The sequence below is a fragment of the Oncorhynchus kisutch genome, linkage group LG10, assembly GCF_002021735.2.
Source record: "Oncorhynchus kisutch isolate 150728-3 linkage group LG10, Okis_V2, whole genome shotgun sequence".
Taxonomy (NCBI): domain Eukaryota; kingdom Metazoa; phylum Chordata; class Actinopteri; order Salmoniformes; family Salmonidae; genus Oncorhynchus; species Oncorhynchus kisutch.
In genome coordinates, this window is record NC_034183.2 from 38,470,987 (window position 1) to 38,483,668 (window position 12,682).

General features: G+C 43.3%; 1 protein-coding gene across 1 annotated transcript in view; it reads right to left on the bottom strand.

Moving 5' to 3' along the window:
* LOC109897213 (collagen alpha-1(XXIV) chain-like) overlaps window positions 1-12,682 on the bottom strand; it is a 187,836-nt gene that overhangs the window by 95,674 nt on the left and 79,480 nt on the right. The window contains exons 11-14 of the mRNA XM_020491764.2: window positions 10,506-10,559; window positions 9,798-9,842; window positions 8,723-8,776; window positions 7,013-7,057 (exon numbers count right to left, since the gene is read on the bottom strand). Of these exons, the coding sequence (XP_020347353.2) occupies window positions 7,013-7,057; window positions 8,723-8,776; window positions 9,798-9,842; window positions 10,506-10,559 (198 nt within the window). The remainder of the gene's footprint in view (window positions 1-7,012; window positions 7,058-8,722; window positions 8,777-9,797; window positions 9,843-10,505; window positions 10,560-12,682) is intronic.

Genomic DNA, 12,682 nt, shown 5'->3' on the forward strand with positions numbered 1-12,682 from the left:
CAGAGGTCCATCTGGTCTCAGTATGACTTTGTGTTTGATGCTCAACCTCCCTGGCTAATGGCACGGCGGGATGAAGACAAATCGCACGCACTTCATAAAGAATGCTTTCAACTGAGGGCATATGAAAGTTACGGGCTGAAAACAGACAATTGGCGTAAGGCGATACCCCACCACTCTCCTCTCAGGGCCAACCAATTGATCCAGCGACTCAAACTCCAATATCCCACACACAGCTACAATACGGGGGAACGACAGATAAGATGGACACCACCTGCTGCCTGCGGGAGGGTTTAATCTCCCTCTCTCTTTCTCCCTCCCTGCCCTCTATAGCTCTCTCTCCCCCCCTCTACCTCTCCCTCTCTCTTTCTCCCTCCCTGCCCTCTATAGCTCTCTCTCCCCCCCCCTCTACCTATCCCTCTCTCTTTCTCCCTCCCTGCCCTCTATAGCTCTCCCCTCCCCCTCTACCTCTCCCTCTCTCTTTCTCCCTCCCTGCCCTCTATATCTCTCTCTCCCCCCCTCTACCTCTCCCTCTCTCTTTCTCCCTCCCTGCCCTCTATAGCTCTCTCTCCCCCCCTCGACCTCTCCCTCTCTCTTTCTCGCTCCCTGCCCTCTATAGCTCTCTCTCTCCCTCCCCTCCTCCCCCCTCTACCTCTCCCTCTCTCTTTCTCCCTCCCTGCCCTCTATAGCTCTCTCTCCCCCCCTCTACCTCTCCCTCTCTCTTTCTCCCTCCCTGCCCTCTATAGCTCTCTCTCCCCCCCTCGACCTCTCCCTCTCTCTTTCTCGCTCCCTGCCCTCTATAGCTCTCTCTCTCTCCCTCCCCTCCACCTCTCCATCTCTCTTTCTCGCTCCCTGCCCTCTATAGCTCTCTCTCTCCCTCCCCTCCTCCCCCCCTCTACCTCTCCCTCCCTGCCCTCTATAGCTCTCTCCTCCCCCCTCTACCTCTCCCTCTCTCTTTCTCCCTCCCTGCCCTCTATAGCTCCCCCCCTCTCCCTCTCTCTCTCCCTCCCCACATGAGAAACGTCAGGAAAACCACATTGGTGAATTCCTGTATTCCTTTAAAACAATCGAACACAACGCCACAGTAACAGAGGATCATATATGTTGCACACATCAGACCTATGGAATGTGTACCATTAAATGATATGTGTGCGTGTTGGCCCCATTAGAGTGTGTACATTTAAGAGTTTATTACCCTTTGGCTCTGAATGCAAAGCTTCACACACCACTCTCTCTCTCTCTTTTTCCTGGCGAGAAACGTCAATGGAAGAAAAGGTAAAACCCTTTTTCCTATTTGGTTTTATATGTGTGGTTTAAAATAGACAGATTGGCTTTGTGTCAAACATACAGCACAAGCTCAATCAGAGATTCCCATTCCACCATCATTTGGGAAGGGAACTCAGGCATTCACATATACAGTATGTAAACAGGGTGATGAGCATCAGTGCAGAAAGCCATTCAACCACAGTACTGGTTGTGTTCTGAGGTTTTGTTTAATGACAAGACACACGAAACCCAACCACACAGAAATAACAATGATGGATAGGACCAACCACACAATACAACCCAGTCTGTCAGTCAAAATGGCATACGCCAAGCAGATCTGATCCATCATGGCTGTACTGTGGGAACATGCTATAGGATCTAACAGCGTCGAGGCTCACGGCCACGAATTTGTTTAAAACGAAGCTCTCCAGAATGTGATGCTTCAAGGAAAAAGTCAAGGGAGAAAAATGAAGCAACAAGATGAGTTTTGGAGGACAGACGGAGACGATTAAGGAATAGTGGTGGAGAGGGCCTGCATGTCTGTCTCCTGCATAAGGACGGCAGGGGTGATAGTGTGGGCTAGAGAGTTAGATGTGGATCAATCAGCAGAGGAGACTGAAAGACTTCTTCACGGGGCGGAGGCAGAGTGACATGAGGAATCAGTCGCCACACTAGTTGGGCTTCCTCTCACGTAACAAATGGCTGGAAGACATGTGATTCTAATTCCAGCATGATGGAAGTGTCCCGGGTTCGTAGAGTTGGGATGGGTTGAATGGGGATCTGCTGTGGGACCGCCTCTCCTCTGGGGCGAAATGTCTGACATGACAGAGCCCTGTATACTGTAGGCAGCCATTAATGTAGGCCCACTTCGGTCTCACTTTAAACAAACCACTACTTCTAAAGACTTGACAAAGCATTCGCGAAGTCTTTGTAAACACCACATAGATGCTTTTCAGATAGGGAGACATTGTGGACGAAGAGCTGCTGTTCAAAATGATCACGTTTGAGTAATATTTCATATAAAGTACCTGCACTTACAATAATGTTGTACTGAATTGAAAATACATTAGTGACTGTAAAACATAACATGGCCTATAAATATGTGAGCACAGTATGTAACTACATGAACCGAATTGATCCAATTGGCAACTTTACCAGCCAGCCATTCAGTTTAACAAATCGAGACCTGTCATCATGTGTCCCTTCCTGGATTATACATTACACTTAAATACTTTATCCTAAATGTAGGTACTTTACATGAACTATTTCTCAAAGATGATCACTCATCAACAGTTTTTGTCATAGACATACAGTACACCGGGAATAGAAAATGCAAGAGAATATGTGTGATGTTGAATAGCAATAAGAGCAGGATGATCTATATCCTACAAGTTTTGCCTCAACTTTTTGTCACGGCTGGAATAGAGCTGGCTGTGTTTCCCTGGTAGGCCTAACTTCCAGTATCCTGACCTGACCATGTCCATGCTACGTCCTGTCCAGAGAACAGCTTGATTTGTAGGGATGGGTCAGAGCCCTCCATCTGAGTCAGATCAAATTCCCGGGGTACGTAAGTCATGCTGCCTGGGTGCCATCTTGTAACAGTAGTTCAGGCAAGTCAGACTCTGTGTGGATCTTGGCGTGGCAGTTGAGTTACGGTTGAGTTAAGGTGTAGCGGTTGAGTTATGGCCGGATGCCGTGGCAACCGTTGAGGAATCTCCATCCCTCTGAGCGCCGCTCGTGGTGACCCCGTAAATCTGTCTGATGGAGAGAGAGGGTTCCCAACCTCCCATGCTCTGGCCAACACAGCTTTCCCGGCGGGGCCAGGGTCAGGGACCAAACCTCACTTCACCTCAGCAGCCCCGTGGGGAGGAATGGGTTATGGAGGTCATGGGGGTATGAGAGATGGGGTACGGGCTAGGTCATGGGTGGAGGTAATACAGTATCTATCATTACGGTGCAACACTATACTGTTTATATGGCCTGGATGGACACTTTGACATGTTTTGATGACTTAAAATGGCATGGGAGTATGTATGAGTTTAGAGAAGAGCTGCTATGGATTTTTTTCACTCATCCCACTCTCTCTCCCTCTCAGGAGACAGCACTAGGACAGGCTCTCTAACCCTCCCCCCTCCTTCCATCTCTCTCTTTATCTCTCTCTCTCTCGCTCTCCAGCTTTAAATAATGTGCAGCTTATAGCAGGCCTGGGCATCTCCAGTCATCTGTGGCCTGATTGGTGTCACACTTTACCCCCAGCCCCAGCTAACACTGCTGACTCCAATAATCAACTAATCCTGATCTTCAAGTTAAGAATGCAATTAGTTTAAATCAGATGTCTTTGCTAGGGATCGGGGAAAAGTGTGACACCAATCAGGCCCCCGAGGACTGGAGTTGCCCAGGCCTGTAAAGGCTTGGTAAGCCCTCATAAAGCCTTCATAAATACTACATAAATGTGTTACAAATCATCTAACCATATGTCATGCTTTAAAGGGTTAATAAATGTCACATAAAAGTGTGACATAACCACCAATGTCAAATGTGACATGACCCACTACGTCAAATATGACATAATTCTGTGCTTTATAAAGGGTGACATAAGCACCGTTTAATAAAGGCCTTATAAATCATATTAAATTGAGGCTTCACAAAGCATTGATAACCCTGTCATGCATCTTGGTAGAGCATTGCAACCCCAGGATATTGGGTTCGATTCCCGGGACCACCCATACGTAAAAATGTATTCACAAATGACTGTACTGTAAGTCGCTTTGGATAAAATGTCTGCAAAATGTTATAAATTATATTATATTTTACAAAAACATTTATTGGACGGCCTAACCTCTTGGGTGCCTAGTCAGTATTGGACCTGACCTCAACTTACCCCAAAATGGTGTGATGCAGGATGACACACACACTAAAGTACCAAAAAATGTTGGCAGGGCCATTTAAAATCTGTTACATTTTATTGCCTACTTCCAGGTTTTATTGCCTACTTCCAGGTTTTGGATTTCCTGAAAAAAATTCTGGATTACCCCAGATTCTTTACAATATTTTAAATAGATAAACAACAAAATTGGATTTTCTGTGTTCACAGTAATGCTTAGAACAGTAAAATCTAAGAACACTTTTGCGTGTAGTTGCCCTTTAATTCAGTGAGAATGCCCATGTACTGTTGTTTGGTTAGCAGGTTTTCTGTAGTAAGCACACATGTGATGTGATTCAGCCACCAATGGAATGGGTGGACTAAAAGGTCAGCAAAACTCTGTATTATTCAGAGCCCCTTGAAATGACACCATATATACATTCTACAGACCCTACAGTATTCCCTGCTATACTTTTACTGTGGCACCGAGAATAGTTCTTGCTCTAAGACAATATGTATTCCATACAGTTGAAGTCGGGAGTTTACCACCACTGCACACGTTTCTTGTTAACAAACTATAGTTTTGGCAAGTCGGTTAGGACATCTAGTTCGTGCAAGACACAAGTCATTTTTCCAACAATTGTTTACAGACAGATTATTTAACTTATAATTCACTGTATCACAATTCCAGTGGGTCAGAAGTTTACATACTCTAAGTATAAACAGCTTGGAAAATTCCAGAAAATAATGTCATGGCTTTAGAAGCTTCTGATAGGCTAACTGACATAATTTGAGTCAATTGGAGGTGTACATGTGGATATATTTCAAGGCCTACCTTCAAACTCTTAACATCATGGGAAAATCAGAAGAAATCAGCCAAGACCTCAGAAAAAAACACTGTAGACCTCTACAAGTCTGGTTCATCCTTGGGAGCAATTTCCAAATGCCTGTAGGTACCATGTTGATCTGTACAAACAATAGTATGCAAGTATAAACACCATGGGACCACACAGCCGTCATACCGCTCAGGAAGGAGACGCGTTCTGTCTCCTAGAGATGAACGTACTTGTGCGAAAAGTGCAAATCAATCCCAGAACAACAGCAAAGGACCTTGAGAAGATGCTGGAGGATACAGGTACAAAAGTATCTATATCCACAGTAAAACAAGTCCTATATCGACATAACCTGAAAGGCCGCTCAGCAAGGAAGAAGCCACTACTCCAAAACTGCCATAAATAAAGCCAGACTACGGTTTGCAATTGCACATGGGGACAAAGATCGTACTTTTTGGAGAAATGTCCTCTGGTCTGATGAAACAAAAATAGAACTGTTTGGCCATAATGACCATCGTTATGTTTGGATGAAAAAGGGGGATGCTTGCAAGCAGAAGAACACCATCCCAACCATGAAGCACGGGGGTGGCAGCATCATGTTGTGGGGGTGCTGAAATAAATAATTCTCTCTACAATTATTCTGACATTTCTCATTCTGAAAAATAAAGTGGTGATCCTAACTGACCTAAAACAGGGAATTTTTACTAGGATTAAACGTCAGGAATTGTGAAAAACTGAGTTTAAATGTATTTGGCTAAGGTGTATGTAAACTTCCGACTTCAACTCTTTATACAGTTATTTGTATTGAGGGCATTTATTTGACATTGGTACATGTTTCTAAATCCACATTTAATGCAAATGTCACTTAAATATGAACAAATATGAATCATTGTTAATGTTTAGATCATTATTTGTATATATCATTAATAGTTATTGACACATGTAAGTGTCCCGGAAGTACTTTCTTAGTGTTGCTGACGAGACGCTGATCATGTGATGAGTTAACAAATCAAATGCCCATTTGTGCTGCCCCTGGACAGCGAAAAACAAATAAGTTAATCTTTATTTATTGCCATTTAAATTTGTTTATAATTTGTAGTAGTTAAGTGTTAAATTAGATTCTATACTGTAGCTACCTCAATGGTTGTTTCCGATAATTTCAGTGACTTCACAAAAAATGCTAGCTAGCCTAAATGTAGCTAGCAGGCTCAGCTAAATACAAATCCCCTAGATACAGCCACGTCTCATATTCACGTCTCACAGTCACATTTGACATTAGTGATAATTACACACAGTTGTGCCACATCTATGAACTCTTTATAAAAACATGACATATGGTTAAAGATGCTTTGTAACACTTATGTAGTGCTTCTGAAGGCATTACGAAGGAGCCTTTATAAACTGAACGTAATTTAAAGTGGGACCTCTTTTGGTCTTCTCTCTCTCTCTCTCTCTCCCTCTCCCTCACTCAGCTCAGGGCTTGACAGGCCGCCATGTCTTTAAAGTGAATCAAATATCGGTAATCTACCTTTGGCAGGGCAGTCATGACCTGCAGAGCACAGTACTAAGCGTTTCACAGTAGGCAGGGTGGAGAATATATTGTTACCATTCAAAACAAATGACCTTGGTTGGAGTATTGGCACAGTACCTCTCCAAGAAACGAAGGGTACTAGTTAGAGATTCCCATTTATCAGAGTATGTCAGAGCAGATTCCCCATTCATCAGAATTTTTACTCTTCCAGTATACCAAACAGTTATACAAAAACATCTGATCTAACCTACAGACAAATGTGGAGTTGGGCTTGATGTGGATATAATACACTGTACAGATGTAGGATCTTAATTTACGACATAAAGATAAAAAACATTAGACCTTGACCAGAACACGACAGATGAATAAAGATATTAATCAAATGTATTTATAGAGCTATTTTTTTAGAACAGCAGTTATCACAGAGTTATCACAGAAATCGAGCCTAAAACCCCAGAGAGGAAGCAATGCCGATGAAAAAATCCCTAGAAAGGCTGATGTGTAATGTTGTGTAACACTCACCCTCAGACCTGGGAAGCCACCCATGCCAGTCCCACCAGCAGGCCCCTTATAGGAGAGCACAGGAACATCATGAGTACAGGGTAGCAATGGACACACATGTGAACATAAACACGCGCATGCACCCAGGCACACACACACACACACAGAGACATACACACACGCCCAGGCCACACACAGGATAGTAAAGCTTTTCTCCAAATTACAGTATCATGCAGTCTGGCACACCCAGACACAGCTAATCATAACACAAACCATGTTTTGCTGTGAACCACACTCGCTTCTTTGTTGCTTATCAATCTACATACATTAAACAGTGCTTTTACAGAACTTTTTAAATCAATAAAAAAAACAATCAGTTTCCCGATTTGCTCATCTGCAGTATACTTTGCCAGCTCAATAAAATGATTCCCTGTAACCTGCTGTTCTGTTGGAATCTGCCCAACACAGACAGCCCTGCGAAATTGTAACTGATTGCAGATCATCTCAACACGTTGAGCTCTAAAACATTACAGACTGCCTGGCCTGGGCTGAGCTCATTCATCCAGAGCTACAGACGTCGAGAAACAGTCCAGAGAGTGTGTTCTAATCTAAGCCATGCGGTTGAGTCAACCCTGGCGTTTCGGAGGCCAAACGAGAACAATTGCTCTGTCTATATACTGTGCATGGCACAACTCAGCTCAGCAGAGCTAATCTCCTAAAGGTCATAGAGCAGGGCACAAGACATAGGGCAGGGGTGCACAACATTGTTCCTGGAGTGTGATTTTTTGCTAGAGACTGAATAGAGTATACAAACATGGCAACCGGAAACAGGCAAAGGGTACCACAGCATCGGCTCCCGGACTAATAGGCTCTGAGACAGCTTCTACTCCCAAGCCATAAGACTGCTTAATAGCCAGACTTCTAAAAAGTAAATGAATGGTACCCAAACTATCTGCACGGACTCTATTTTGCACTGACCATACGCGCACACACTAGACTATATATACACACCATATACACACTCACTCACACACCCTACATTGACACTCCCACATACATTCACAAACACTACATGCAAAAACACACACACACATACATACACATTACACAAACACACTTACACACTTTTAAACTCATCATTTGCTGCTGCTACTCTGTTCTTTATGTGACTCTTATTATTATCCATCCTGATGCCTAGTAACTTCCCCCTGCTGTCACGTACTATCGACCTCAGATAGCTCCTACCGCTGCACATGGATCTGGTACTTGTGTATCTTATTTAAATCCTCTTGTGCTACTATTTTATTTTACATTACTATTATTATTTGTAGACCCTGCATCATTGGGAAAGGCTTGTAAGCAAGCTTAAAGTCTACACCAGTGATATTCGGCGCGTGTGACACATTTGATTTGACTTAAAGGGATAGTGTGAGATTTTGGCAACTATTTACACAGAGTCGGCTGAACTGATGGATACCATTTCTAGGTCTCTGCGTGCAGTAGGAAGGAAACTGCTAAGTGACGTTAGCTCAGCGACTGGGATAAACCTGTAGACTCCCAGTCATTGCGCTAACGCTAGTTAGCAATGACTCGCGAAACTACCTTCGACTTGCTTCAAATGCACGCAGAGACATCAACATTGTATCTACGAGTTCATCTGACTCTGGGTAAGTAGAAAATGGACTTAAAAAATGGACCTCCCTTTAAGAGGAGGAGGGACGTAGATCTTACCTCGTCGCCATCAGGACCAGGAGGACCCCTTTCACCAACATCTCCAACAACTCCCTGCACGCAAAAGAACAACAAAAGTTTTCATTTACACAATGTTGGCAGTTCAGTTAGGAGTTATGGGGCTCCTTAAGATATTCCGACGCTCCTGGGTATAATCTCCTCATTGTGGGCCTATCAGATCAAACAGGGCAAAGGGTGCTGGCCCTCCTTGCCTGCCTACACCTGCCTATTTGCATATTGTGGGATGTTCTGATGTTCTCCATTCTCTCCCCTGTGTTCCAGAACTTCCAGCTCTGAGTGTTCCATCCCCAGCGTTCCAGTTCCAGAGAGAGAAGGAGGCTTTGATAACCCCTCTCCACTCACTCACAGACATATGCTGGTGTGCCTGGTCTGGGCCATTGGCCCACTTGGTATCCCAGCTGGCCACAGCACAGAGAAGCTGTCAGATGCCTTGCTCACTGACACTTGTGTTTGTATAGCGTTTTTCGCTATGTCATGCCTTTAGTTACTCTATCTCTGTATGTGAGACACTGTTTTCCTATGCCAACCTAACTGGCACTGAGAGAGACTCACTCAAATGGCAAGTTGAATGCCAAGGTATGCATATCCTCATGTTGTTGGCAACCTGTCCATAGGTTGTTTTTATATCACGGGTAATCTATTTTTGGCTGTGTGTGAATTGTTACTTTTGGCACCGAATGTGCCGAGTGCATTTGCACATTAGCAATGAACACTCACAGAATACAGATGAAGGCAAGCTTTGGCTTTAAAATTCCTTAGGGCTTCCTGTGTTGAGGGTAAATGATTACTTCTGTGGGAGTAGCAGATGTACACCATTATGGGTTGTGTAACACTTCTTTCTGACCTCTATTCTTCCCACCTCCTCTCCTCTACTCTCTCCTTATCCTATCCTCTCTTCTTATCTCCCCGTTCCGCCCTCTTGATAGCGCATGACAATTTCCACAAATTGGACCACAGTTATTGACCCAGGATGCATGCGGACCATTGTAGTTTTCCCCCACTGTCCAGGAATATCACGGGTTTCAAAGCTGTGTGGTGTTGTGTAGTCCATTACCTGTTTTCCTTTGGGACCGGTCTTCCCAACAGGACCGGGAATACCCTGGGGGGAAAAAAACACATGGAAACTCTCAGATGAGGAAAGGTGACTGCCGTTTGCTGTGTAATTCGTCTATGACAAAATCGTAGTCAAGACCTCCCTCCCAGAATGAATCATACAGGTTTTTTTTATTGTTTTACAGGACTTTACTGCCAGGGTAAGTTATTAAGGGAAGATAAACACTGTAGTACGGTCCAGGGGACGTATGATTTATTTCATGATGAAGAAGCATATTTTCCACTGACACAACATGGCATTGCATTGTGGAAAATGTACTTATTAGACATTTTATTGTCCTTATAAGAACTCTGTGAGGAGAGATCGCTGTAGCTGCTTTGTTAGTATCAGCAAACATTCATTTGGATCTATAAATAAAACCATACAATTAACAGGGCTAACCACATATTTTCCTGTTGCTTAATAGCTCCGAAATAGATGAAACGCAACATGAATTGCCTTTGGTTAGATCCGAGTTTACTGATATTGACGACCCTCGTCCTGTCCATGTTGTCACATGGAAGGTTCAAGAGGAGTACATCTGATAGGATGAGTTAGCCAGTAGCCTTGGTTATATCCTACACCTATAGCAAACAAAGAGGACAATGTCTCCTACCTGACAGACCCTTAATTAGGTGCACATACTGCATAAATCAAGGTGATACTTACTCTCTCCCCTTCCTGCCCGGCTGAACCAGCTATACCAGGAGGCCCAATGAAACCCTGAAAACCAAAGCACACATACAGTACATGTGAACCCGTTTGTAACACTTTGCCTGGAGGTATAATGCAAAGTAAGACTTGTCATGAGCGTGTCTGACCACGTAATAAAGTCTTTAAAACCATCCTCAACATCTAATGGAAGACGTTGTTTGGACAGAATGTACGGAACAACATATCTTTACTTGGTCTACTGATGGATAGGACGGTGGGGCATTACTGAACTGAAGATTCATCAGTCACACTCAGACAATGGAAGTGGAACAGGCAGGCTGTTGGACCTACAGTACAGTATATGCATAGAGATAAATCATCATCTCTCTCTGATGGTATAGTACATACATTTCTAACCTGGTACCCCTGCACATTGACTCGGTACCAGTACCCTCTGTATATAGCCTTGTTATTGTTATTTTATTGTGTTACTTTTTAGTCCATATTTTTACTTTAGTTTTATTTGGTAAATACATTCTTATATATTTTTTTAAAACTGCATTGTTGGTTAAGGGCTTGTAAGTAAGCATTTCACGGTAAGGTAATACACCTGTTGTATTCGGCACATTTGACAAATACAATTTGATTTGATACAGATAAACCACTGTGACATCGAGCAGACTGTTGAATGCCTGAACAGGTTTATCCTAAGCCCATCAAAGCAATAGTGTCTCTGAACTCATTGAGTTCTGGGAATTCTGCGTGTCAGGTATGTAAACGTATGTAGCGGTCTTGATTGTAGCCAGATCAGAGATCAGTGATGATGATATACCCCATACTTTAGTGCTGGCATGCTGACATATGTCCTATATATATATATATATATATTTTTTTTTTTAACCCTAGCCTGTCCACGCAGGAGGCCTTTTGCCTTTTGGTAGGCCGTCATTGTAAATAAGAATATGTTCTTAACTGACTTGCCTAGATAAATAAAGGTAAAATACAAAAATGCAATATGCAAGCACACACACTAACTTAAAAAAAAAAAAATTGAAACTGAAGCCAAGCTATCAGTCTAATGATACATTGTCTGGCTTCATGGACAGATATGAGAGGGATAAATCTCCATCTTTCCGCCTCTCCTTTCTCTCATTCTACCATTCCATCTTTCTGTCAGAGGAACTCTTCACCCAGGTCTCACTCGGCTGAAACAGTTCCGTCCGTGAAATAGAAGTGTTTCATGGCTAGGGAAGCAGGTCAACTGGTCCTGTATCCATGCGGCTCACTAGAAAAGTTACAACTATGGAAAAAACTGTCTTAGCTGACAGGCTAAGAGCCAAATAGAAACGTTTCAAGTGGCCAATTATCCATGCTCGATTGAAAAGTGACATGCGGTGCTACCTTCAATATATGTTTCTTAGCTGACAGGCTAAGAGCTGCTGACCACCCGAGAGAAGAAAAGTTACATGCGGCCATTTTTCCACTCTGTTGTAAAAAATTAAATAAAAAAGTAACTAGCGGTGCATCTTTCAAAACATTTACATGTATAATTACTCATCCCTCTTTGCTGACAGGCTACAATCTGCTGACCACTTCAGAGAGAGGAGATCAGGCATGTCCACATTTCATCAGTATGGAACATAATACTCATCTGGCAATAGCAAAAAACGCCTCATCACCACTACCTCACAAATCACCACAGAAAATGAGAGGGAAATATGGAAGGCAAGCTTTTGCTTTTATTCTGACTAGCTAAAAGGGAGAGGAGTGGACACATGAAGAGGCAGAGTCGAGTCCAGTGTGGGGGACAGGAGACTTCTATAATTGTCACACCCTGACCATAGTTTGCTTTGTATGTTTCTATGTTTTGTTTGGTCAGGGTGTGATCTGAGTGGGCATTCTATGTTGTGTGTCTAGTTTGTCTGTTTCTGTGTTTGGCCTGATATGGTTCTCAATCAGAGGCAGGTGTTAGTCATTGTCTCTGATTGGGAACCATATTTAGGTAGCCTGTTTGGTGTTGGGTTTTGTGGGTGATTGTTCCTGTCTCTGTGTTTGCACCAGATAGGGCTGTTTTGGTTTTTCACATTTCTTGGTTTTGTTAGTCTATTCATGTATAGTTTCTTTATTAAAGAACCATGAATAATAACCACGCTGCGTTTTGGTCCGCCTCTCCTTCGAGAGAGCCGTTACAA